The sequence below is a fragment of the Cnephaeus nilssonii genome (assembly GCF_951640355.1).
Source record: "Cnephaeus nilssonii genome assembly, chromosome: 17".
In the NCBI taxonomy this organism is placed as follows: domain Eukaryota; kingdom Metazoa; phylum Chordata; class Mammalia; order Chiroptera; family Vespertilionidae; genus Cnephaeus; species Cnephaeus nilssonii.
This window is the reverse complement of record NC_137088.1, coordinates 6336884-6363792: the sequence shown is the minus strand read 5'-3', so window position 1 is coordinate 6363792 and position 26909 is coordinate 6336884. Positions and strand designations below refer to the sequence as shown.

The window sequence follows — 26909 nt, the reverse complement described above, 5'->3', positions numbered from 1 at the left end:
AGTCCATCAGCAGGTTGGCTCCCATGATCCAACCACATATAACTGTATACCATCAACACCCAACCTCTGGCAGATGACCACTGCAACAGCAGTGAACTGAAATGGATCACTGGTCACCTGTTCCCATTCAGTTGCCTGGCTATAAGACATCTTCCTTGCAGCAACTGAAATGATCTATTAAATCTGGAACTCATGCCCTGGCCAGTAACTCAGTTGGTCAGAATGTCATCCTGATATGCCAAGGTTGAAGATTCAATCCCTGGTCAGGGTACATACAAGAGTTAACCAATAAATGCATGGATAAGTGGAACAACAAATCAATGTGTTTGTGTGGGGTTTTTTTTCTCTCTCTCCCAAATCAATAATACCAATTTTAAAAGTGGAACTTACATTAATTTCTTGCTTCAAATCTTCCTATGGCTTCTCTTTATGATGGCTAACAAAGCTCTATAGAATTGACCCTTTTTCCTCTCCCATCTCACCATTATCATTCAGAACACACTGCTGCTTTCTGTCCTCAGATACATTAAGGTTGTTTCTGCCTACAGCCCCTCACAATCTTACTGCCACTGCGGAATACTCCTGTCTGCTAGGAAGATGGACGTTATGGTCTTATGTAATAGAATTTCAGAAATGACATATCATCGCCTTTGTCATGTTCTACTTATTATAAGCAAGTTACAGGTCCTGCTCACACTCAAGAGGGAATCACACCAGGGTCTGCATGCCAGAAGGCAGGGATCATGCAGGCCTATTAGTTTGTCTGCCACACTGAAGGTGGCATCCACTGTGCCCCGTGGTTCCTGGCTTCACCCACTACAGCTCTCACCTTGCATTGCCCTCCTTGAACTTCGCTAAAGAGGGCATTGGAACATATGCCTTTAGAGCAGGCGTCCTCAAACTACGGCCCGCGGACCACATGCGGGTGTTTTTGCCGTTTTGTTTTTTTACTTCAAAATAAGATAGGTGCAGTGTGCACAGGAATTTGTTCATAGTTTTTTTTTTAAACTATAGTCCGGCCCTCCAACGGTCTGAGGGACAGTGAACTGGCCCCCTGTTTAAAACGTTGGAGGACCCCTGCTTTAGAGCAACATCCTCAGCCTGTTTCCTGCCCATAGAAAGTTGGGGGCCCAAATCTTTTTACATTTGGTCCCTTCTTGTCTAGATTGACATCACTTTTATGTTCTGTGGATTTTCTGTGACTGATTTGAACTCGGTCTGTGCACCAAAAGCCATACCCATAATTATTGAGATCTCCCTCTCTCCCTCCCCCTCACTCTCTCTCTCTCTCTCTCTCAACTTAACCCCTGATACTTTAGGTATAAGAGGATGCTGTGGGACAAGAATTTATGATTCCTGAACGTCACTTTAATCAGCTAGAAAGGTTCTAAGACAGTGCCTTGATTCATTCAGAGGTCCCCGCAAAGTATCTTTCAGCCCTTGGTTTTTTTTGAAGCCACATCTTATAGTTGATAATCTATTTTTGGCTTAAAGGGGCAAAGGTGAGAAAGTTATTTTCTTCATTCTAGCATCTTTATATCCCCTCCAAATTCTACTTTAAATCTGGCTAGGTTGACATTTTCAACATTCTGCTTAGAAATTTCTTTTCTTAAGCCCAAATGTCCAGTAGGTCAACTTCCTATCTTCCACACTACCATGGGTACTCAGTTACCTTGCTTTTTTTTTTTTTTCAGCCTCCTGTAAGGATTTTTTCACCATTTTTCCTCTCTTCACCACAGCCCAGTTTCAATGTCACATATATTTCCTTTGTGTTGGCATCCATTGTTCTATCAGCTATCTATTGCTGTGTAATAAACGACTGTAATCTCGACGCTTTAACGTCGTATTTATTTAGCTCATTCGTCTGTAGGCTGGTGATTTACATTGTGCTTGCTGGGCAGTTCATCTGGACTCACATGTCGGGGGCAGTCAGTCACCCCATGGCTGATTCAGGATGGGTTTGGTCAGGCTAGCTTATTAGGCACAGGACTTTCGTGAAAAAAGCAGAGAGCAGAGTGAGGGCAATCCCAATTGCACAAGGGCTTTTCAAGCCCTGGCTTACATCATGCTTGTGAAAATCCCATTGGCCAAATTCGCAGAGCTGAGCTCAGAGTCAGAGAGGAGAGCGTAACAAAATCCCATAGCAAAATACATGGCTATAGAGAGAAGTGAGGAATTGGGGTATTTGCAACTTAGTACAGAGATTAATGTTATATTCGCTTCATAAAAATAATCTGGAAGAGTTCTTCTTTTCTTTTCCAGGGTTCTGGGATACATTCTGTAGCATAGGGATTAACTGGCCTATGAAGGTTTAGTCAAATTCCCCTGTGACCCCATCTAACCTAGTGCCTTTTTGATAGGGTAGTTCTTTTACAATCATTTCTGTTTCTTTTGTGAAAATTAGTCTGCTTAAACTTTCTGTCACTACTGGAGTCATTTTAGTAAATTATGTATTTTCCTAGGTGTTTATCCTGTCTCCTAGATTTTCAAATTAATTTGCAGAGTTGTGCGAAGTAGTCCTTAAAATTAAAAATTGTTTCAACATTAATTTTTCACTATTTTTATTTTGTGTTACTGCTTTCTCCCCTTTTTATTAGCTAGTAGTTTACCTATTTTGATTTTTTTCAAATACTCAAAATACTGTTCACTTATTAATTCTATTTTTTTCCTGTTTGTTAATGTGTGATCTTTACGACTACGTGCTCTGTCCCCTGTATTACTGTTGGTGTGGGCATTGAAGGAGATGCCTATTTTTGTCCTACTGATTACCTTTAATACCATACACTGTTGCCTTTATATAATGCTCTGTCTCCCTTTTTCCTTACTGAAGCCTCAACTATTTGGCCTGTCAGCTTTAAGTGATAGTGACTCACACATAGTGCCTTTGCAACGAAGAGCTCTTCGCACTGTCCTCTCTCTCTCTCTCCTTTTTCGTTTATTAGTTGTGTTACTTCTACCTTGTCAAAGCATATACCATTGGATACTATTCTTCCACTCTTATCCCCACGTTCCTTTGGCCTTTTATCCCAAATTAAAGGTATTCAATGATCACTGCCAGTCCTTGTGCTTCAGTTTCACCCATCATCTCCTGGTTGGACGAAGCTTGTCTTTTAGTAGAATCCTAAGGCGTTACTTCCTGAGCTCTTGCATGATTAAAACTTTTTAAAACTTATCCTCGATACTTGGGCAGCTTAGTGGGTATTAAACACTTAGTTCCTATTTTTAGTTTGCGTTTCTTGAAAATGTTGCTCCACTGCTACTGACTCTTTGAGAAGTCTGATACCAACCTGATCTTTTCTTGTAAAAAACTAGGTCTTTTGGCCTAGAGAGCCCCCCTCCCCCTCTTCACCTTTAACGTGCAATAGTTAGCTAGGATATTTCTTAGTTGGTCATTCTGAGACAATTTCCCAAGTGGCCAGAGAGTCAGGACTGGAGAAGGGGATGGGCTGGGGTCAGGGTAGGTGGGATGGATTTCTCTTCCCTATTTTGCTGATTTCGTTCCTTGGATTAGATTTATTTCTGCCTTTGAAAAGGAAAACGTCAGCCCAGCTGATTGTGGTCCAGTGGTTGAGCGGGGACCTATGAACCAGAAGGTCACAGTTCTATTCCCAGTCAGGGCACGTGCCCAGGTTGCGGTTGTGGGCTTGATCCCCTGTGGGGGGCGTGCAGGAGGCAGCCAATCAATGATTCTCTCTCATCATGGGTGTTTCTATCTCTTTCTCCCCGTCTCCCTTCTTTTCTGAAATCAACAAAAAATATAGTTTAAAAAAAAAAAAGGAAAGGAAAACATCCGTCTTTATTGGAGATATCCCAGGCTCCGTGTTATCCTGCCTCCTGACATGGGAAGGAGATGCTCTCTGGCCTGAGCACAGCACACAGCGACACACGCAGCCCGTTTATGCTCAGGAAGATGCGCGAGGCAGGGCCAGGTGGTCCCGGGCAGCGCTGGAGCACGTCAGGAGCCAGGGGTCAGGCACCCAGAACAGGGAAGAGAGTCCCTGCTGTCCACGGCCACGTCTCCCAGTGGGGTCAGCGAGTCTGAGCAGGCCGTGTCCACAGGACTCACTCCAGGAGCCCCTGGGGCTGGGACAGGATTCTCTGCTCAAGCTGGGCAAACCTCGGCAGGAGGGCAGCATAGACCTGCATGGGCAGAAAGAGCAGTTTAGAAGGAAAAGGGGAGCGGCCTCTTCCATCTCTTGGCAACTTGAAATTGAAAATCTTTACATCCCCTTTACTGGCCATTTAATGTTCTTGCTGGGCAGAAGGAAGCGTCAAACCATAAAAAAAGGAAATGCTACTGCTTCTCAAACCTAGAGTTTAAAATGTTTTTAAAGGCAAATTATGACAAGAAGCCAATTTTTGTTATCAAATCTACAAAATTAAAAAAAAACAAAACACAAATTCTGGTGAAGAGACCGGGACATGGCTGTCTCCTTGCACAGCTGGTGGAAGTTGCTGGTGCAACCCTTTTGGGAATCAACTTGACTTGATGCCTGTATCAAGGAGCTTGAAAATGCCCGTAGCCTTTGACCCAGTGATTCTACTTCTGCAAAGCTCTCCTATGGAAATAATCCTTTTTAAAAAAATATATTTTATTGATTTTTTACAGAGAGGAAGAGAGAGGGACAGAGAGCTAGAAACATCGATGAGAGAGAATCATCAATCAGCTGCCTCCTGCACACCCCCCACTGGGGATGTGCCCGCAACCAAGGCACATGCCCTTGACCGGAATCGAACCGGGACCCTTCAGTCCCCAGGCCGACGCTCCATCCACTGAGCCAAACTGGTTTTGGCTGGAAATAATCCTAAATGTAGGGTGACAGGCCCACCAAAGGTCTTCTTAGTCACCACGGAACATTCAGACTCATACGACTAGCATGGGCCACACGCTGGCTCTCAAGAGGGTGCACTGGAGAAACACGCCTGCTGGCACAGTGACCGCGAGTGCCCCTCTTCAACGGGAGGCCATAGAGTGGGCACGCGGCAGTTCGCACAGGTGCCCAGAAAAGGGTCTCTTAGCCTCCCTGCCTTCTCCCTTCCTTTCCCTCCAGGTTATAGCTCAGGTGCAAAGAGATGACGTGCACATTGAACAGGTGCGAGAACCACCCTGGCTTTCAAACTTCATGTCCCACAGAGGCGTCTCTTGCAACAACTCCCTAGGCAAGAGCCATGCCCAGGAGAAGTCACTACACTGTGTTCATTCCATTTCATTAAGCCTCAAAGGAAACAGAGCTGGGAAGGTAACAGAATAGAAAAAGGTTTCGTTAACCCTTTACCCACACAGAGTTGATGAGAATGTTTGAAAAATTAGAAGCAACTGCTCTAAGACGTGAAAAATGCTCAAGTAAATTATGGCTCATTAGCCAGAGATAATATTATGCAGTCATTAAAAATAACATGTTTGTGCATTTTTTTTATTTTTTAAAGATACATTTTATTAATTTTTTTACAGAGAGAAAGGGAGAGGGATAGAGAGTTAGAAACCTCAATGAGAGAGAAACATCGATCAGCTGCCTCCTGCACACTCCCTACTGGGGATGTGCCCGCAACCAAGGTACATGCCCTTGACCGGAATCGAACCTGGGACCCTTGAGTCCATAGGCCGACGCTCTATCCACTGAGCCAAACCGGTTAGGGCTGTATATGCATTTTTAAGAATGAAAATACCTATGTGGTGATGCAGAATTTTATATATATGTATTTTATATATAATTATTATATTACATATACATATGTATTACATATAATTATTATATGTACACAAAATTATGTGTACAGTATGCTGTATAATAAACCCAAACCTAAAAACCAACCAGGGAAAAAGGACCACAAGGAAATAAACCCCAAATTCTTACCCTTTATTCATTTTTTTTAAAGCTGCTTTCTCCTGTGGCTCCACAAGCCCGTCTGAGAAATGGCGCACTCCATACGAGCACACGCTATCTTACAGACAAGCAACACTTCAGACCAAAGGGCCAGTTTCCTTGGGGCTCACAAACCCTACTAGTTCCAGCCAGTCCCGTCCTGCTCCATTTGGCTGAATCAGCTCCAAAGGCAAGTACTTTAGTAACTGACTGCGCACTAAGGACCTACTCTTGGTGCAGCTAGAGCAGCTCTGTCTGTGCACACAGAGGAAGTGAGGAGGCCTCAATTTCCTCTCCAGGGAAGAAATCGCAACATGCAGCTAAGCCCAGAGAGGAAACATTGAACACTGTTACTGTTCCGCATTTCCACTACGGCACAGCACTCTGGAGGCGCAGAGAGAAAGCAGGCCGTCACCCTGCTCTCCAGGAATTCACAATCCAGTCCGCACCTACGTCGCTTATGCCAACAGGCAGGGACTTGTCACTGCTTGCAGCCTGGTGTTGAGAAGGACTCTGAGGTTGCACTTGGCTTTAGGGGTAGAGTTCCACGAGCTATTAGTGACTGGCCATGCCCAGGCCCGGGGGAGTGGCCGTACACAGGTATTTACTACCTGTAACGAGGCAGGTACAGTGGCTTGTTTCCTTAGCTTTCCCCAACTACCTGCTTCCTTGCATCCCAGAGAGAATGAAAGAGCCACACCCTGCAACAGCCTTTCTTACAACCAAGGCTGACCACGTGACCAAGGCGTAGTCTGTTGGGGAGTTGAGGGGAACAGACAGGACGTCTTGAGAAGTGTGTGAGGAGAGACACTGCCCAGTGAATGCGGTGGTGGGGGACACGATGTCTGGGGCAGCTGCAGACTCCCTGCCACCATCTGGGACACGTCTAGAGCTGCAGGAGCCAATACGGGAGCCACACGCCATCTGGGCCTGTGCGCACTTGAGATGTAGCTGGTGCTCTAAGCACGCACCAGATTTCAAAGGCTCCAGACAAAAAAAGGAGCAAAATATCACATTAGCACTTCTTCTTAATGATTACATGTTGAAATGACAATATTTTGGACTTACTGGGTTAAATAAAATATTATTAAAAGTTGTCATTTATTTCTTTATACCTTTTTAAAAAATGAGACCACTGGAAATTTTTAGATGGCATAGGTCCGTGGTCGGCAAACTGCGGCTCACGAGCCACATGCGGCTCTTTGGCCCCTTGAGTGTGGCTCTTCCACAAAATACCACGGCCTGGGCGAGTCTATTTTGAAGAAGTGGCGTTAGAAGAAGTTTAAAAAACTTGGCTCTCAAAAGAAATTTCAATCGTTGTACTGTTGATATTTGGCTCTGTTGACTGATGAGTTTGCCGACCACTGGCCTAGGTGGCTCTCACGAGGTTCCCATTGTCCACTGCTGATCTGGAGAACTGCAGGGATCAGAGCCCTGACACTGCTGAACCACTGAACCAACACTGGCAATGACCTTCAGACCTCCTGTTATATAAGAAAGCCACGATAGGCAAGGCTGCTCCTTAAGCCTCACAACTGGCAGCTTAAAAGTAGGCAGGACTGATGTTGTCCCCACTTCACAGATGAAGAAACAGAGGTTCAGAGAGGAGGAGTGCTGCTCAAGGTCACATGAAGGTCAGATGGTGAGGGAGAGGCAGAATGAGTTCAGAACCCGAAGCTCCTTTATCTCAATGTAGGATCTTTCTACTGCACTAAGCTGTCTCTTAAACACAAGGACACACAATCTATAATAATAAAAGCATAATATGCTAATTAGACTGGACAGCCAAACGACCTTCTGGATGTTATTCCGGATATCCTTCCGGATGAAGTTGCTGCAGTGGGGGCCAAGGCAGAGGCGGTTGGGGGCAATCAGGCAGGCAGGCAGAGGCGGTTAGGGGTGATCAGGCAGGCAGGTGAGTGGTTAGGGGTGATCAGGCAGGTAGGCGAGCAGTTAGGGGTGATCAAGCAGGCAGGCGAGTGGTTAGGGGTGATCAGACAGGCAGGCAGGCAGAGTGGTTAGGGGCAATCAGGCAGGCAGGCGAGTGGTTAGGGGTGATGAGGCAGGCAGGCAGAGTGGTCAGGGGCGATGAGGCAGGCAGGTGAGTGGTCAGGGGCGATGAGGCAGGCAGGCGAGCAGTTAGGGGTGATCAAGCAGGCAGGCGAGTGGTTAGGGGTGATGAGGCAGGCAGGCGAGTGGTTAGGGGTGATGAGGCAGGCAGGCAGAGTGGTTAGGGGCGATGAGGCAGGCAGGCAGGCAGAGTGGTTAGGGGCGATAAGGCAGGCAGGCAGGCGAGTGGTCAGGGGCGATGAGGCAGGCGAGTGGTTAGGGGCGATAAGGCAGGCAGGCAGGTGAGCGGTTAGGAGCCAGCGGTCCCGGATTGCGGGAGAAATGTCCCAGGGGTCCTGGATTGCGAGAGGGTGCAGGCCGGGCTGAGGAACCCGCCCTTCCCCGCCCCCCTGCACAATTTCCTGCACCGGGCCTCTAGTAGTAAATGAAATCTTGGGTACACTTATGTGTGTGGGTTGCCCTGTCACCCGGAAAGTATGAGCTTCTGCTTCCAAAATATGCTGGGAACAATTCTCAGTGGTGTTTCTATGTCACAGCTTTTGATCCCACCATCTTTTCAAGGACGTTTATATAGCAGCCTTGGAAGACAGAGACAGCGTCAGCCTCTGGGGGCAGAGGGAACATTTTCCTGCCGCCTGGGATAACAAAGATAATGTCTCCTTTGGGCGCAAAGGTTGGGCAGCTTTGCTTGCCACTCCTTTATAAGGTTACAGGAGTCTAAGCTCAGGGTCCCTCAGTTGTGACACAGACACAGTGAGTGCACAGTGTCCACCTGGGCCCACTCTGCATCACCCCAGGACACTTCAGGAGGAAGGAAACATGAAGCAAGCCTGAAGCTCATGCTGCCTGCTGGACCGCTGTGAATAAAGCCCTCTGCCTGCACCGCCCCTGCCCCTGGGCACAAGGACCGGTGGGGCGGATGCTGTGGCAGACCACCCAGACTGCCCTGCAGGAATGGAGAGCTTACTCTCCAGCCTCAGCTGACAGCCCCCTTTGGGGATGGCTTCAGCTATGGAGGGCTGCCTTACCCCGTCCTGGGATGGCCTGCAGCCTGCATGCAATGACCGGCTGACGTGGGGTATAAAGGCCTGGCCCCGCACCCCAACTGGGTAAAACTCTAAAGGGTCATCCCAGCTTCAGAAGTTCCTGTAGGGATGGCTGAGGGCTCCACTGGGCCTGCCCTGCAGCTCATCTCCTCCTTTCCCTTCCACAGACTAGAGTCCCAAGAGTAGCGCCTCATAAATACCCTGCATCCTTAATCGACATCTTACAGCCTGCTTTCCCGGGAACCTAACCTGCAACCGTGGGGGCCAACGCACAGGGATTTCCTGGCCTGAGGGACTGCACGGCTGTCTTGGATCCAGACTTCAGATCTGAGTGCCAGAAACCCTGCATGCCCTGTGCTTCAGCGACAGTCTTTCCCTGGCTTCTGTAACTGGTGAAACGGAAGGGCCTGCCCTGAGGCAGACGGAACAATGAAGATGTGCCCAGCAATCTATCTGCCCCCTGAGGCTGTAAAATCAGCAGTAACTGGTATCTGTGAATCTCAGCTGACAACCCGGCTTCTTTTGCTCTGGCTCCTTGACAATTAAAAAAAAAAAAGAGTAGCATTTCCCCTTTCATTGAGCACATCAACTTGAATGTAGGCGACAAAGAAAAACTTACCTTTTGAGGGGGGAAGGGGAGAACCCGGTTGGTTTTCACAGTGCAAACGCTATAAGCAAATTCGGATGGTCTCTCACCTGAGAAGCTCCTGGGCTCGGGGTAGCAGCTAATCGGGGACTTGGGGCTAACTTCACAACCTCGGAGAAGGGCACGCCTGTCCCAGCTGCAAGGCCTAGAAAAGGAAAGCTCATTTCACATCAGTGTATGTCCCAAATCAGGACATTAACCGGAAATAGCATTTTATCTCTGGAGTGATAGAATGTTCTAAAATGGGATTAGGGTGATGGTTGCACAACTCAGTAAATTTATTAGAAATCACTGAACTGTATCCTTACAACTGGGTAATTCTTATGTCATATGATCGTGCCTCGATAAAACCATTCACAAAGAGAGAGAGAAAAGAAAAATCTCAAGTGCAGGCCTCCTCAGCAGGGCCTGGTTTGTCTTGCTCACTGATAGCACCTGTCAGTCCTCGGCTGAGCCCTGGCATCTAACCGAGGGGAGGGCCGCTTGCCTCTTCTCCCTCACATTACTCATCCCTCCCATCACTCACTAGATTCGAGCCACCCCAGCGGCTTTCAATTCCTCCTGCCTCGGAGCCTTTTCACTGGGAGGAACGTTCTTCTCTTCCCATGTACTTTTCTCCTTGGAGAAGCGGCGGCCCAGAACATCACTGGCTGGGGAGGCCCCCTCACCCTCTGCCTCTCAGCACCACCGGCTTCCCTCAGAGCACTTCCCACAGTTCCCGGCCACAGGGGTGTTGCCAGTCCCTGCCTTACTCTGTGAGGCCAGGGCCTGGGTCTCCACTAGCGCCTGGGGCCTTGCACACGACCTGCATACAGGAGGCACTCAATAAATGCTCACCAAGCGAACGAGTGGCAGGGCTGGAAAAGGGGGAAGGCTGCCGCAGGTGGGCAAGAGACAGTGAAGGGTCTGCAGGCAATGTAAGGAGTAGCATCGGATTGACAGGGAAACACCCCCACCAGGAGTGAAGGAGCCCACGGAAGAGGTGAGGCGCAGTTTCCTACCCGAGGGCTGGAGGACCCCCGCTCGGAGCTGTGTGGATGAGCGAAGAGGATGAGTGGTGCGGTGGCCAGCGGTGAGACTAAGCAAAAGATCTAGCTCCCTTTCCACTCCTTCATGGACTGCTACGTGTGAAATTCATCCCGGGACCCAGCTGGGGAGATGAGGTCTCTAAAGGAAGTGGCTGAGACACTTTGGGGTGGGAACTGATATGCTAGGACAGGGGTGGGGAACCTTTCTCTGCCAAGGGCCATTTGGATATTTATAACATCACTCTCGGGCCATACAAAATCATCCACTTAAAAATTAGCCTGCTCTATTCGGTCAAACATTTAATTAACTCACCCCTAATGCCTTGGCAGGGCCAGACGGAATGATTTCACAGGCCTCATTTGGCCCGAGGGCCGGACATTCCCCACCTCTGTGCTAGGACTTAGCTCAGGTTTTGGTTTTGGGGGGCAGAGTAGGGTAACGCCCCAGATAACTTTTGGCAACTAAGTAGGCACAGAAAAGGAAAGATGGGAAAGAAACGCATGCAGCAGAGCGGTGGAGTCCTCCCCAAAAAGGAGTTCTTTCCCTGCTTTGGCAGGAGGAGTAAGAGGAGGAGGAGGCAGACACAGGCTTCTCGTGGGCAACACTGACGGCTGGAAGATTGTGGACGTGTTTTCAAAGTCCCGAAGCAGAGTCCTCTGTCCAGCCAAGGTCACATTCTTGGGGAGGACAAAGCAAAGCCCTTTGCTGGCCATGTGAGGCCTCAGAAAATTATCACCTACTGAATTCCCTCTTAAAAATGTGTTTAGGTTGTATATTTCAACAAAAGACTAGCATAGACTCGAAGGAGAAACTGCAGTGAGTTAAAAAAGAAAAGAAAAGAAACTCATAGGTAAGTGCAAGTAAAACCCAATACGATGTAAATTTTAACTGAAAACATAACAATCTGGAAATAAAGTGTCCAATGATCATGATATAAGAGCTGGTGGGAAGTGCTGTAAGGTGGATGGGGTGTGGAGGGAGGGGGAATAAAAGAGGTAATTATTAAGAGGAGGATATGGTCCCGAATTAATTCTCCATGTTAGTAGAAAATATATGTTTTAAAAGGTGTGTTAAGCCTGGCCGGAGTGGCTCAGTGGTTGAGCGTCAACCCATGAACCAGGAGGTCATGATTCAATTCCTGGTCAGGGCGCATAGCTGGGTTGCGGGCTTGATCCCTGGTAGGGGGTGTGCAGGAGGCAGCGGATCAATGATTCTCATCATTGATGTTTCTATTTCTCTCTCCCTCTCCCTTCCACTCTCTAAAATAAATAAATAAATTTATATATATAATATATATTTTAAAGGTGTGTTAAAAAGTTAAAAATAAGCGTGTGAAGAACGGAACCTCTAGAGGGAAAAGACAAAGCCCTTAGGTACATGGGCAGCCGCAGGCGCAGCCTGAGCCGCCAGGGGGCAGAGAAAGCTGACCAAACGGAAGGAAGAACACTCTTGTGGGCACGTGCTGCTCCTGCCACAACTGCTCCCAAGTGGGGAGATTCCTTTCCTACCAGGGATTTCAGGGGAGGCCTCCAGGAGAGCAAAGACGCCCGTGGCACTGTCCAAGGTCCTGAAATGCTTGGCTCCTAAGCCTTCACCGTTGACTCATGGCCCGGCTCTTGCTGAAAAGACTCTGGACTCCATCCACCTCTCCTGCCCACCAGCTGTCCACGCCCAGGCACTCGTGCCCTCAGTATGCCTACGTCCATTCCCAATGAGCCTGTGCGGAGCCTGATTCTGACCAGGCCTCACTCAGGACCCTGCCGCTCTTTCCCCACTTTACGTAGAGGATAAAAGGATTGAAAATTGGGGTTGGTTCTCGCCTTCTGGGAGGGAGAAAAATGAAGGTACAGCCGACAAGACTCCAAAGTCCCGAAAGACTGGGGACACCCCAGTCTCCCCTTTCCACCCTCCTCAGCCCAGTGAGTGCCCACCCGCTCTCCCCCATCCACCCACCTACCGTGGAAAGCTCGGTAAGCGGAGCCCACGCAGGCTGAGTTGGCGGTGTCTATGACATATACCGGGGCGCCAAACACATCCGCGAGCACCTGGAGAGGACAGAGGTTCTGACTGTGGCGGGTTGCTCCTCAGAGGGACCACGGGGAGCCTGGCACACATTTTTCAAGCTCTTCCCTCATCCGTCTTCTGATGCCTCCCAGGACACCTCTACCACCTTAAAGGAAGTGTACTTGGCCATGTGCCCATGATAAAAGGGTCTGGATGACCTGCAGGAAGTCTCGAGTGGAGGACCACAGCTGACTGGACCACTGTGCACTCCTCTCCAGATGCTATGAATATTGGCTACCAATGGCTCACAGCTGTCCCTGCACTATCTAACCACTGCATCCAAGACAAGGAGGAAGATTTAGGAAGTATTCTTAGCAAATGGTCAAGGTGGAGACGGCTGGGTATCTATCAGACTAATATTCACAAGCCCAAACCCAATGAACAAGGGCATGTTTTATAGGAATAAGTATAAAGTTTTCCATTTAGGCCCTCCAAATAAATTGCACACATGTAGAATGGAAGACATGTGCTAAGAGGAGCTCACATAGAAAAAAAGACTTGGGGGTCTTTTTTGTTGTTAATCCTCACCAGAGGACATTTTTCCATTGATTTATACAGAGAGTGGAAGGGGGGAGGGAGCGACAGAGAGAGAAACATCGATGTGAGAGAGACACATCGATTGGTTGCCTCCCACAAGCACCCTGTACAGAGCTGGGGATCGAGCCTGCAACTGAGGTATGTGCCCTTGACCAGAATCGACCCCAGGACCCTTCAGTCTGTGGGCCGACGCTTAATCCACTGAGCCAAACTGGCTAGGGCAAGACTTGAGGATCTTAATTGACCAGAGATATTGTAGTAGATGCCACTGATGCCCCATAGGTATCCCCTGACTGGACCACTGTGCACCCCTCTCCAGATGCTATGAATATTGGCTACCAATGCCTCACAGCTGCCCCTCCCTGCTGAACAGAGGCTGCCTCTCCCAGAAGGTGATTTTCACCTCTCCCAGGATGGCCAGGTGGCCCCCTTACCCTAAGATGAAAACAAGTTTGTGGTAGAGTTCATGTGCCAGATCTCCCCACGGGACGGAGCTGAAGCCGATGCCAGCCAAAAGCACATCCTTGCTTGCCCTTCGCCTGCCCTGCCTGCATCTCCCACACCCTCTCTCCCAGGAGAACTCTCTCAACACATCACTTGACTAGAAAATGCCCATTTCAGACTCTGCTTCTAGAGAATCTTACCTAAGGCAGGTATATTACAAGTCAAGAGTCGATGCAGTTATTCAAACAGCTAAGGTAGCCTCAGGCTACATCCCAAAATACTCTGCCCCAAGATATAACAGCCTGATTGTCAGACATCTGCAGGTTGATTCCAATTTTGGCCACATATTTCTAGCATAGTGGAGGATCAGAAAGAGTGACCAAGTCTGGCAACTGTATTACAAGAGGAATGGTTGAGAAATCAGAGATCTTTAAACTGGAAGGCAGACGCTTTTAGGAAGGCAAGAACACTGGCGTGCGATGTCAGGTTTGACGTGCGGGACAGGCACTTTCCGCGTGACTACAGAGGCCAGTGCCGGTATCAGAGAGTGGAGTTACACAGGGCAGCGGGTTTCCCGAGTCTAAGACAACCTGCTCAGGGCACAGTGCACGCTGCAAGGCAGCAGATCTGGCTTCCTGGGAGGGAAGGAGTGGGGACAGGCAGTCCTCCTGCTGAGTGTCTGGCTCTTAGAAGTAACAGACGTGGGCCCGGCCGGTGTGGCTTTATGGTTGAGCATCAACCTATGAACCAGGAGGTCATGGTTCGGTTCCCAGTCAGGGCATGGGTTGCGGGACCCAGTAGGGGGCATGCAAGAGGCAGCTAATCAATGATTCTCTCTTATCATTAATGTTTCTCTCTCTCTCTCCCTTCTTCTCTGAAATCAATAAAAAAAAAAAACACCAATTTTTAAAAAAGAATTAACAGCCCTAACCGGCTTGGCTCAGTGGATAGAGCATCAGCCTGCAGACTCAAGGGTCCCAGGTTCGATTCCGGTCAAGGGCATGTACCCTGGTTGCGGGCACATACCCAGTAGGGAGTATGCAGGAGGCAGCTGATCGATGTTTCTCTCTCATTGATGTTTCTAACTCTCTATCCCTCTCCCTTTCTCTCTGTAAAAAAAAATCAATAAAATACATTTTAAAAAAAGAATGAACAGATATGGGAGAGATCCTTTCAACACTTACTTGTAGTATGTCTCTGTTGTGAGATGCCCCTCCAGTGGCCAAAATCTTGGTCTTGGGCACTGCAAGGAAAAAGAAAAAAACGACTGGCGTTTCCCCAGAGTTCTTCAGCCACAAAGGGGCTTGGGTCGGCCCATTGCTTCTTGCTCGTCGCGGAGGATGCAGGGAGAGACCCTAAGCTGGTTCTGTCCCTGCAGGCTTGTCATATAATGGGCGTGTGAGGCTGCTGTCCCACCCACCTCTTAACATCTTTCTTTCCTTTTAATTATTAAAAAACAAAATCTCTCCACAAAACAGGAAAGAAGGGACCTTAATTAAATTAATGAAGGCCATACATCCAAAATGTACAACACACATCATTCTTAACAGAAACATTTAGAAGCATTCCCTTTAAGACTGGTGTGCTGCCCGGCCGGTGTGGCTCAGTGATTTGAGTACCGACCCATGAACCCTGAACAGTTTGATTCCTGGTCAGGGCTCATGCTGATGGAAGGATTCTCTCTCATCACTGGTGTTTCTCTCTCTCTCCCCTTCTCTGAAATCAGTAAAAATATTTTAAAAACAAAACAAAAATAGCCTCTATGCCTGACTGCAGGGAAAGCACCAGGAAGAAGGCTTCTGATAAACTGTAGGGATCATATGCACAAAGGAAGCAGGACTCTCGCAAGACAGAAAAAAGCCCATAAAGACTGGAAGAACTTCCAGGTGGTACAAGGGACTGGAAGAGGGGATTCTAAGTAGTTTTCTTTACTTTCCAAACTTGCTAAGATAAGGTTTTATTGCTTTTACAAACCAACCTAAACAAGATGAAATATACACAGACACAAAAGCTGGAAGGGACCATGGTGTTAGCCCAGCGCAGATGGGTGCATGTCTGATGGTGTCTAAACATCAAGAGAGCGATGGTTCTTTAAATAAAGCATCTGTAGCCAGTAGTTAAGAACTCAGAGTCTGGCCCTAGCTGGTTTTGCTCAGTGGTTAGAGCATCGGGCCTTCGGACTGAAGGGTCCCAGGTTCGATTCCAGTCAAGGGCACATGCCTGGGTTGTGAGCTCAATCCCCAGTAGGGGGCATGCAGGAGGCAGCTATCAATGATTCTTTCTCATCATTGATGTTTCTATCTCTCTCTCCCTCTCCCTTCCTCTCTGAAATCAATAAAAATTAAAAAAAAATAAAATAAAAAGAACCAAGAGTCTGGAGCCAGAAGCTTGGTTCAGAAGCTCTGCCAGCCTCAACCGTGTTAAGCAAGCGACTTAACGCGTTTCCTACTTTGGGAAGTGGGAGTAATACCAGCACCTACCTCGGAGCAGCTGCTGTTAATAAGGAATGAGTGCTTAGAACCAGGCTGGGCACACAGTAGGTGCTTAATAAGTGTCGGGAGCTATTATCATCATGACCATCAGCCCTACATCAAGTGCCTCTTTGTTCTCCTTAAACACTATTATAACAAGATTAGGGCTGATCAAGAAGGAACCCAAGCGGGTCCATCCACACAGCAGCTGGAAGATGGTGCCTCTTAGTGCTGAGGGGGGCGGGGGGGGGGGGAGGTGGGCGGTGTAGGTGTGTGTGTAGGGGGAGCGAGCCTGTTCATTTACATGATCCTGTTCGAGAGGAACCCAGCAGAGCTGGCCAGGCAGGTTTGATTGTGCTTTTAGGTTCCTAAGAGGATAAGTAACGTTATGCTGTTTTGCACAGGAAACCTTTAGAGGCTGGGAATGACGACATGATCACATTACCCTCCTGAGCCCCGGAGGACCACTCTGCCCTCGCGGCCTCTCCCTGCGCACCCGGCTGCCCCTCCTGACAGCTGGAGCACCCTGCCAACCACAGCGGACAGCCGTGTCTGCTTTTGAATGCGGTGTACACGGAATCCTGCCGTGCGTATTTGGGTTTGGCTTCTTTTGCTCAGACTTCCATTGGTGAGATCATCGATTCTGTTGCATGTGGGTGAGGCCGGGTCATGGTCATTCCTGTGTACGATCGCGTTGCGTGAACACCCACAAGGCACGTATCCTGCCTGTCATCAGTGGGGGTTGGGTTGTTTCCCACGTGGGCGATCAGGCACAGAGCCCTGATGAGCGGTCTCCGGCACGTCTTTGCAGAACACGGGTACACACTTCTGATTCACGTTCACTGAGGAGTGTGCATGCAGCTTAGTAGGTGCTGCCTAACAGGTTCTCAAATGGTTTCCCTGGCGCTTATTTTTACAATATCCGGTTACTTGGTGGGTTCAAAAACGTAACACGTGCTGCCTAGACCTTAGACTGCCCAGGAAAGTGCCAGGAGGAGGCCATCCAGCAAAGGGGCTTCAGGAGTTTTCCACCTTCTCTAGTGACAACAGCTGCTGCCCAGAGGGACAAATACATGTTAGAAACCTGGTTTCCTTGCAGAACCCCCAGACCATACCAACGCCGTCAGTACGGGGGACTCACTCACCTCCTAAAGCTGCGCATTCCACAGCTCGAGTTCACAGAAACCCCCTTCTCCCCCATGGGCCTCCCCAGCCCTGGTTCTGCCGCTCCGTTCCAGACCGCTCAGTGCAGACAGTGGCTCCACATCCCCATTCCTCCCTATCCAAACGGAAGTGCCTGGAACTGTGCCCCCGGGGAGATGGGGCCCGGCAGGCGAGATAGAGGTCAAGGTCCAGTCATGGCTCCAGCCCAGACCTATCCCACCTGCGTGCCCACGTCCTCAGGGACCAGAGCTTGAAACGTTCAGTTTGCAGGTTGGAGCTTAGGGTTACAGAGAGATTGCCGAGCCCGGCCGGTGTGGCTCAGTGACTGAGCGTCTATCTATGAACCAGGAGGTCACGGTTCGATTCCCGGTCAGGGCACGACCCGGGTTGCGGGCCCAATCCTCCGGGAGGGGGTCGTGCAGGAGGCAGCCAATCAATGATTCTCTCTCATCATTAATGTTTCCTCTCTCTCTTCCCCTCCCTTCCTCTCTGAAATCAATAAAAAATATATTAAAAAAGAAAAGGAAGATCGTCAAGTCCTATAGCTCCTGGCCTGGAGATGAGGCTCCAGGGGACAGAGCGGATGAACGGGAACACCTGTCTCCTCGTGTAGGCCTGCCCACAAGATCCAGTCACCTCATTCTCAGGGCCCACCAGGGGTCTGGCACCTTTTCTCTCCTGCCTGAGGCCCCTGCAATGGAGCCTTAACAGACAGACCCCACCAGGCCATGTCTGAAGGCCGAAAAGGGTCTCAAACCCCGCAGTGTGAGCGAGACCCTGGCTCCCGCCCCAGAACACAGCCCACCACAGCTCACTTACGGACTCGATAGCCCAGGCCCTCGGCGTGAATCCTCTTGGCCATGAACTGTCCTTCGATCAGTGCTCGGATCTCCACATCCTTGGGGAACGCTGGGACCTGTGTCCAGGAGACAGCGAGCCCAGAGTGAGGAGCTCTCACTGTCCACTCGTGTGTGTGTTAGCATGTTAAACAATGACCCAGACTCGGAATGCATGACTCAGGCCTCCAATGGAGCTCAGGCATAGCTGCTGGCTCCCCACATCAAGCATGCACCCTGGCACATCAAAAAAAATTTTTTTAATTGATTTTAGAGAGAGAGGGAGGGAGGGAGAGGGGGAAAAAGCAAGAGCGGCAAGGGGAATAGGAGAGAGAGGGAGAGGGAGAGAGAGAGAGAGAGAAAGGAAAAAAAAGAGAGAGAGACCTCAATTTGTTGTTCCAGTTATCCATGCATTCATTGGTTGATTCTTTTTTTTTTTAATATATTTTATTGATTTTTTACAGAGTGGAAGGGAGAGGGATAGAGAGTCAGAAACATCGATGAGAGAGAAACATCGATCAGCTGCCTCCTGCACACCCCCCACTGGGGATGTGCCCGCAACCAAGGTACGTGCCCCCGACCGGGATCGAACCTGGGACCTTCCAGTCCGCAGGCTGACGCTCTATCCACTGAGCCAAACCGGTTTCGGCCATTGGTTGATTCTTATATGTGCCCTGACCAGGGATCAAACCCGAAACCTTGGCATATCGGGACAACTCTCTAACCAACTGAGCTACCCGGCCAGAGGCTCAAAAATGCTTGTTTTATCAATAGATGAGTGAATGAATGAAGCCCCTAAAAGTAGCATAATTTCACAGGCAACTGTTAAGTGTAATACTCAGAAACGGAGCCGATGCAGCTCCAACACACGTAGCACATACCTCACGGTTTTCTGGGCTAAACCTATGACGCCCGATCATTTCAGGGGTGATCTCCTTTACGTCAAAGTAGAAGCCTGAAACAGACCAGGGAGAGATTAGCTGTCAGCGATCAAAAACAAAGGTGGGCGTCTCAAGACTTAGAAAAGGGCGGGGTGCAAGGACCCCACCTCTCTGTCCCTGGGCCCCACTCACCCACGGGATGAGATCTACGGATACTCTCCGTCCCTTGCCCTCCGGCAGGACAGAGGGCACCCGGAAAGGCCTCGGCCAGCTGCCTTAGACAGCTCTCCCTACGCTCACCCGGCAGCCGGGCCCCGGGCAGCTGCCCCACTAGCCCCGAAATACCTGCCCACGTCCCCTCCCTGCTCAGAGGCCTGTTCCAGACGCCGGGCACCTCTCCAACAGGACCTGCGTCTGCAGCAGAAAGCTGTGCACAGGGATGCCCCAGAAGAGAGTGGGCACGTGGCTGCCACCTCTGAGGCTGTCACCAGGCGCCCTGAGGGGGCAGGAGATGCAGCGATGGCCCAGTCTCCCACTCAGGGCAGCCTCCAGCCCGGCCTCACTCAGAACACAGGGTCTCGCACCAGCTGTCAGGCCCATGGAGCGAACGCGTAGGCACACGGGGCTCCCCTGGGCCTCTCCCTTCTCACGGGGCGCCAGGCCCCGCCCCTCCCACAGGAGCTGCTGCCCCTACCGGGGCCTGCGCAGCACCAGACAGCCTACCCACGTTGCCGCCATTCCCCATCTCCGTGGACCGCAGCGCCTTGGAGAACTCGCTCCAGGAACAGGAAGCCGACTCGTCGCGGATCTTCTCTCTCATGAGAGAGCCGTTCTTAAAGCTGCAGAAGTGCACGCAACCCTGAGGGGGTGTCCCAGTGCTCGCGGACTGGACACGCGTGTTACCAAGAAGAGGGGCTGCAGGTCAGGCTGGACCACAACCCCCAGCCGCTGCCCGGCAGGGCCCTGAGGCTCTCCCTGAGGTCCCAGGCCCAGCTCAGGTCCCAGGAATCGCCTGGAAATGCGCTTGTCTCGGGCTATTGACAGCGGAGGCTGCCACAGAGGGGCCCAGAGCGGGGCAGGGAGCTGGGGCTCTGCACGCGGTGCCACCTGGACAACGGGGAGGGGCTGGCTAGATGTGCTAGACCCACATATTCTCCAGCAGTTCCTGGGGCGCAGAGGCTCAGAACCCGCCCCCCCCCCGCCCCCCGCTTAGTAGTTTTCAGCAAGTGTCTGAAGGCGTGTGCTCAGTGCACCCCCTTCCTACAGGAACGGAATCTACCATGTGCCATACATGTCATCACAGTAGCACACATGTAAACACAAAGTAAACGCTCCCTTCTCCTCACGTGATGAGCAAGTCATGGCCCACACATGCTAGGGCGTCTGCCCCAGGCCACACACAGGCTGAGCACCCAGGATGTGGGTGGCAGGGCTGGAATGTGGACCTGGGTTTGGGGGACTCCAGGTCCTGGGTTCTTCCCCACCCAGCTCTGTGTCAGCAGGACCCGGTGAGTCCCGGGGTCTCAGCTGCCCACCAGAGCCTGCTCAGTGGGACAACTTGGGGTGCTCCCAATGGGGGCACACGGCCCGCCTCTCCTTCCTCCCCACCCAACCTACCACAGCAGCGCCATGTAGTGCTGGGGGTCGACCGGGCTGCAGAAGATGTGGCCTTCCAGGGCGGGCATGGGCTCCTGGAGCCAGAGAAACAGGGTGTCGCTGGTGCCCAGGCTGATCTGAGGAGAGACGGGCAGGGTGAGGGACCCCGTCTTTGCCCAGCTCCACCGCCCTGACCCCATCGCTTCCCTCCTCATGCTGCAGACCGCGGAGTAAATGCCGCTTCGGGGGAGAAACCTCTTCTGACCCTCCCGCACCACAGGAGCCCAAGGTCAGCTCCCCAGATATGGGCTGTCCTGGATCCTAGGGGCTGACTTTCTAGAACGTACCACAACGGCGTCTAACTAAGGGTGTGGGTGATGACTGGTTCCCCACGCGACTTCCCACTAAACCCAGGAGGGCATGGGTGATGCCTGCCTTTCTCATCTGGGGAGCTCACGTCCGCGGGCCCAATGTTTGAACCTTCTGCCACTGTGCCCACCAGGACTGGCCACTGTCAAGGCAGGCAGAGGACGCGGCAAAGGCAAATGGCCTTCTAAGAGAGAAGACGTGGGCAGGCCCTGGGTCTCCCTGTCCCCTCCCTCCGCTGCCTTTTGGGACCAGCAGGCTCTCTGACAGGCAGCGCCAATGACCCCCAGGTCAAACAGAGCTGGCTCCACCTGCGGGCGTGAGCAGTCACCTTACCGCAATGTCACCTTCCTCCAGCCTCATGCCTGCCAGCGACGCTGAGGATGGGAGGGGGAGCCTCTGGTTAGCCACCTGGGAGCCACAGAGCAAACGACAATCGCCCCCCAGATGGGAGCCCCCCGCCTCCTCCCTGAACCCACATGCTAAGGGTAGAGGCAGGAACAGGGTGAGCTGAGGCTACACGTTAGTAGGTATAAGAACGAACACGTGCTCCTAAGGAGACTCAATGAACTTATTTTCATTTTGAAGGAAAACAAGGTGTGTGCATGAGGAGTAAGCCCCACCTGCAGATCAAATGATGGGGCAGGGACTCAAAACCAAGTCCCAGAGGAAGGGTTAGAGGAAGTGAGAGGTTCAGCTTGGAGCAGAAATGGCAGGTCTGGGAGTGGTGGGCAGGGCTGCCTTCCCGGATCACGGGTCAGTTTTCTCCTGGGTGGGGAGGTGGCCTTGCGTGGATCCTGAGGACAGGCAGGGCCAAGGTGGGGCAAGTCCAGGGAGTCAGGTTTCAGCAGCGGAGCCTACAGCCAGGGAGGGAGGGGCCCCACCACAAGGAGGGCCTCACAGAGGCCAGGCTACGGACCAGGCAGGCTCCCTGGAGAGCGATCCCTCGCCCCCCCAGGGACTCACCGGGGTTGTCCCCAGTGAAGGCCACCACTTTGCATCCCGGAGGAAATCCGTAGCGCTGGACGTAGTAGGGAGAAACGGGCCCCTGAGGAGGAAAAGCCGGCACAGTGTGCTGAGGCCCAGCCCGCCCTCTCAGCACGGCGCCCACCCGCGGGCCACGGGACTGGGACAGGCTCCAGGTCACAGCCCGGAGCCGCATCCCTGCCTGTGGCAAACCGGGGATGTCCCCTCCCGTTCACAAAAGGCCAGAGGAGCCCTGGAACCACAAGCATGAGGTCGCCCCACCACCTCGAAGACCAATTGATTTTTGAGAGTCGGGGTCACCAGAGCAAGCCCATCTGCAACTTGCACAGGCCATGAAAGCTTGACATTCTGGATACAGCATTCAAACGAAACAAATAGCAGGAGGACCCCAGTAAGCCAACTCAGCGGAGCAGACAGACCCTTACACGCTCACCCCATCAGCCCAGCCATCGGATTAAGAACAGCTGGACAGCCCTGGCCGGGAGCTCTGTTGGTTAGAGCATCGTCCCCATACGCCAAGGTTGGGGGTGCCATCCCCGTCAGGGCACTTATAATAACCACCGATGAATGCATACGTAAGTGCAACAACACACCGATGTTTCTCTCTCCCCTCCTCTCTCTTTAAAATGAATAAACATTTTTTTAAAAAAAAGAATAACTGGACACACACATGCAGATGTCAACCGTCTGAAGAAAATAAACCCAAAAGGCAGTGTGGGGAGGGGGGGTCCCCCAGGAACCAGGGCCCTCAGGCACCTCCACGAGCTGCCGTGGGACCAGAGGGCAGGGACCCCTCCAGACAGATGTACAATCTTTAGAAAGCATAGTTAGGAAAAGAAAACTTTTTTTTTCTCCCCTTTCCCTGACTTGACTTCAGTTCTGAAAGTTTAAAATAAATGATGACATTTCCTGGTGTCTGGGAAGAAAAGTTTGTTCCCCTCCAGCTCTTAAAGGAGCCACGTCCCTGGAAAGAGGACCTACCACAACTGAGCATGACGGTACCGGGGGGCCAAGCTTCTCCTCTAAATGAGGTGCACAGGCACCAAGGCAAGCCTGGGCCCAGACTTTGTCCTGGATCTGCAACAAGTTCATTCCAGAGCCTACGGAAGGCAGGAAACGAGAATTAGAAACACCTTGCAAAAGTGCACAGATCTGGGAGAGCGAGCGGACCAATGGGATGTATACCATGTGCCTGGGTCACGCTGGACCCAGCCAGCCAGCGGCCAGCAGGGCCCTTGGAAATAACCCCCACCCATCGACCCCCCACCCCCACCCAGGCTAGCCTGGAAAGCTGCTGCTGGCTGAGACCTGGCCAGGGGAGGGGAAGATGTTGACAAGGAACTGCTCTGTGTCCCCTGAAGTTCAAGGTGTCTCCTCAGAGGCAGCCCACTGCTGATGTGGGCCAGCCCTCAGGGACGTCCCAATCACATCGAACTTCGGGGAGAGCGCTCAGACTCCCCTAACCTTCCTCCTGCTCATCAATGAGCTCACCTCGTCTTTGCTAACACGATCTATTTCTCCCAAGGCTTTCCTCGGGATGGGGGAGGGGATGGAACCCGGAGCACAGGTGGAGGCAGACAGAGGGGGCTGGGACAGGGATGGAGTCACCTGCCCATGAGAGGCAGCTGGGAAGTTAGGAGGTGACTCCTCGGGTGAGCGGAGCGGAAGGCCCTGCGGAGGCTGAAGATGGTGGCCCTGTGGCGTGCCTACGGGAGCGGCGGTGTGACCTTCCCCAGCGGCACTCTGCCTCAGGGAGGGGTGGAGAGCAGGTGCACACCCAGGCTCGTCCACGTTTGAGTTCTACGCCATTAGCTGTAGGAACCTTTACTTCTCCCGACTGTGAGTGAAGCTGGGGGCGGGGGGGGGGGGGCACTCCTTAATCACCTCATTTTATCGCCCTGAAAACTCGAATAATGTCTGGAACACGACAGCCCTCGAACACTTCAGCTGGATTCCCGGGGCTGAGAGCACCCACTCAGCTCCGAAGCCCCTTTCCCGGGTCGGGGCTCCTGCTCTACATCCTCCTCCTGCTTCGGTCACTCCTGCGGCCTAGGCTCACCCCAGGGTCCCTTCAGTATGTCCTCCCAGCCCTCCTTCCGCCCAGGTACCATTCCCGTTTATTTTTGTTCAGGCTTTTTTTTTTTCTAAAATGTGTTTTGACTGATTTCAGAGAGAGGAAGGGGGAGGGAAAGAGGGACAGAAACATCGATGAAAGAGAAACAGATCCGCAGCCTCCTGCACGCCCCCCACTGAGGATCGAGCCTGCAACCTGGGCATGTGCCCCGACTGGGAATTGAACCGGCGACCTGCTGGTGCATGGGACGACTCTCAACCAACTGAGCCACGCCAGCTGGGCCTTGTTCAGGTTTTGATTCCAGAAGCTCACCACTCTCAGGAGTTTCCCAAATGTGAACAAAAACGTCAATAAATGACTTCTGTGGGAGCCAGGTTCCAAGACTGGCCCCGGCTCACCCCCAAGTCCTGGTGTTCACGCCTGTGAGGTCCTCGCCTCCCCACACCTGGGTGGGTCTGTGCGACCGTAGGCTGGCGCAGAAGTGATGGTACCTCACTTCCAAGATGAGGGTGTCAATCCTTCCTGGGGGAATCCAGCTGTGTTGACAACAGCCCCCCAGGAACTGAGGCCTCTGACCAACAGGCATGTGTGTGAACCTGGATCCTCCAGCCCATCCTGCCTTTAGATATGGCCGCAGCCCAGGGTCACCAGCTGGACGGTCCCCTCACGAGAGATCCTGAGCCAGAATCACCCAGCTCAGCTGCTCCCAGATTCCTGGTCTTCAGCAGCGAACTGCTCTGGTCATTTGCCAACAGCCAGGTAACCAACACCCTCCCCACTTGGCGGCCGATAACAGGCCTGAAAGGCGGGCCCCGCCCAGGTGGACGAGGCTCACAGCGCCTGCGCGCCCACTGCACGGGCACACGCCCAGGACTCTGCGGGCTCACTCACCGTCACCGTAGTCGATGGGGCAGTAGGACCCCAGGAACAGGGAAGCGGCAAAACTGCTGACCAAGGAAATTCTCTGGAAGGGAAGGAAGCGGAGATCGGACTCACTTCCATGTATTCTAAGCCAGCGGTCGCCAACCTTTCGGACCTCACGGACCACCAGAGGTCCGCGCACCACCGGCTGGTGACCGCTGCTCTAAGCAACTGGATACTTCACACACACACACACACACACACACACACACATACTCACACACACACACACACACACTCACACACACACACTCACACACACACTCACACACACACTCACACACCCACTCACACACTCACACACACTCACACACACTCACACACTCACACACACTCACACACACACTCACACACACTCACACACACACTCACACTCACCCACTCACACACACACACACACACACTCACACACACACTCACACACACACTCACACACACACACACTCACACACACACACACTCACACACTCACACACACACACACTCACACACACACACACACACTCACACACACACACACACACGAGAAGAGCTTTCTATTGTGAGCAAGAGGCCCCAAGAATGGCCGTGGCATCTCACCCCCGTTCCTGACAGTCCACACAACGGTCAAGTTTAACAGAGACAGGCACACGCAGGGGAGCGGGTTTTCCACCGGCCTCCCGGGAGCGTGGTGCCGATTTCCTGCCTCCTCCCCTGTGGTCTCTGTATCCAGCCACAAGGGAAGTGGGGTGTGTGACCACAGGACTCAGACCCAAAACAGACACTTGAGGGTTCGGAGCAAGAATCAGTGAAGGCCCCTAGGAAGCTTCCGACTGACCCAGACAGGAGCTGCAGGAACGGGTAACAGATTTCAGGTGTCGGCTCGGGGGTCTGTGCTTCCACAAGGGAACGGCGGGCCCCTGGACCAGGGCAGAGAACGCCGACACCTCCTGCCCCCGTCAGGCCACCTCTGTCCGGTGTTTCACCCCTGCCCACAACCGACATGGCTAATGCTGCAAGGTCATCTTGAACCACTCATAACATAAACTGGAGGTTAACTTCCAAGACTAAAAAGGCCCGTTGGGCACAGCCAGTGTGGCTCAGTGGTTGAGCGTCAAACTATGAACCAGGAGGTCGAGGTTTGATTCCTGGTCAGGGCACATGCCCAGGTTGCAGGTTTGATTGCTAGTCAGGGCATATGCCCAGTAGGGGGCGTGCAGGAGGCAGCCAATCAGTGATTCCTTCTTATCATTGATGTTCCTATCTCTCTCTCCCTCTCCCTTCCTCTCTGAAATCAATAAATATATATATATATATATATTTATACTAGAGGCCCGGTGCATGGATTCATGCCCCAGTGGGGTCCCGCAGGATCAGGCCGAAAACAGCTGACATCCCCCGATGGGACTGCGAGAGGGCGGTTCTCGGGTGACACACCCCGGAATTGTGCTCCCTCCTCTCTGGTTCCGGGTGCTTCACCTGAGAACCGCAGCTGCCACGTTACAGCAGCTCGGCAGCTCCTGCATTGAGCGTCTGCCTCCTGGTGGTCAGCACGCGTCATAGCTACTGGCTGGCCACTTAGGCTTTTATATAGATAGATAAGATTTTTAGCCTTTTGCACTCGCTTGCTTTTTTCTCGATTCCTTTATTCTAATGCTAACCATGTCAAGTCACACTCGACATCCGAGTGCAAAAGGTTAAAAAGGCCCTTTGGTTTGACACGAGCTGACCATTCTCTAATTACTCAAATGGGAGCCACTATTGAAGGGTGTCAAGCTGCTTCTCAGGCGGCATGAAGTGTGGCCTTTCGCCGACGGTGGCTCAAGGAACAGATCTGGGTGCCCTGGGACACAGGCTCAGGTTGAAGGGCCACAGTTGGACATCAGTCCAACTTTACCAACTTCCTAAGAAAACACTGACCCCACGCCAATCAA

At 51.7% G+C, this 26909-nt stretch overlaps 1 protein-coding gene across 2 annotated transcripts in view; it reads right to left on the bottom strand.

Moving 5' to 3' along the window:
• Positions 1 to 1727: 1727 nt before the first annotated feature.
• XYLB (xylulokinase) overlaps positions 1728 to 26909 on the bottom strand; it is a 36839-nt gene continuing 11657 nt past the window's right edge. For both annotated transcript variants that reach the window (XM_079794954.1, XM_079794953.1), the window contains 12 exons: positions 24967 to 25039; positions 22983 to 23101; positions 21981 to 22062; positions 21351 to 21391; positions 20670 to 20785; positions 19776 to 19891; positions 19053 to 19126; positions 18155 to 18251; positions 14885 to 14943; positions 12613 to 12700; positions 9677 to 9771; positions 1728 to 4140 (listed from right to left, as the gene is read on the bottom strand). In XM_079794954.1, the coding sequence (XP_079651080.1) occupies positions 4063 to 4140; positions 9677 to 9771; positions 12613 to 12700; positions 14885 to 14943; positions 18155 to 18251; positions 19053 to 19126; positions 19776 to 19891; positions 20670 to 20785; positions 21351 to 21391; positions 21981 to 22062; positions 22983 to 23101; positions 24967 to 25039 (1038 nt within the window). In that variant the 3' untranslated portion in view covers positions 1728 to 4062. The remainder of the gene's footprint in view (positions 4141 to 9676; positions 9772 to 12612; positions 12701 to 14884; positions 14944 to 18154; positions 18252 to 19052; positions 19127 to 19775; positions 19892 to 20669; positions 20786 to 21350; positions 21392 to 21980; positions 22063 to 22982; positions 23102 to 24966; positions 25040 to 26909) is intronic.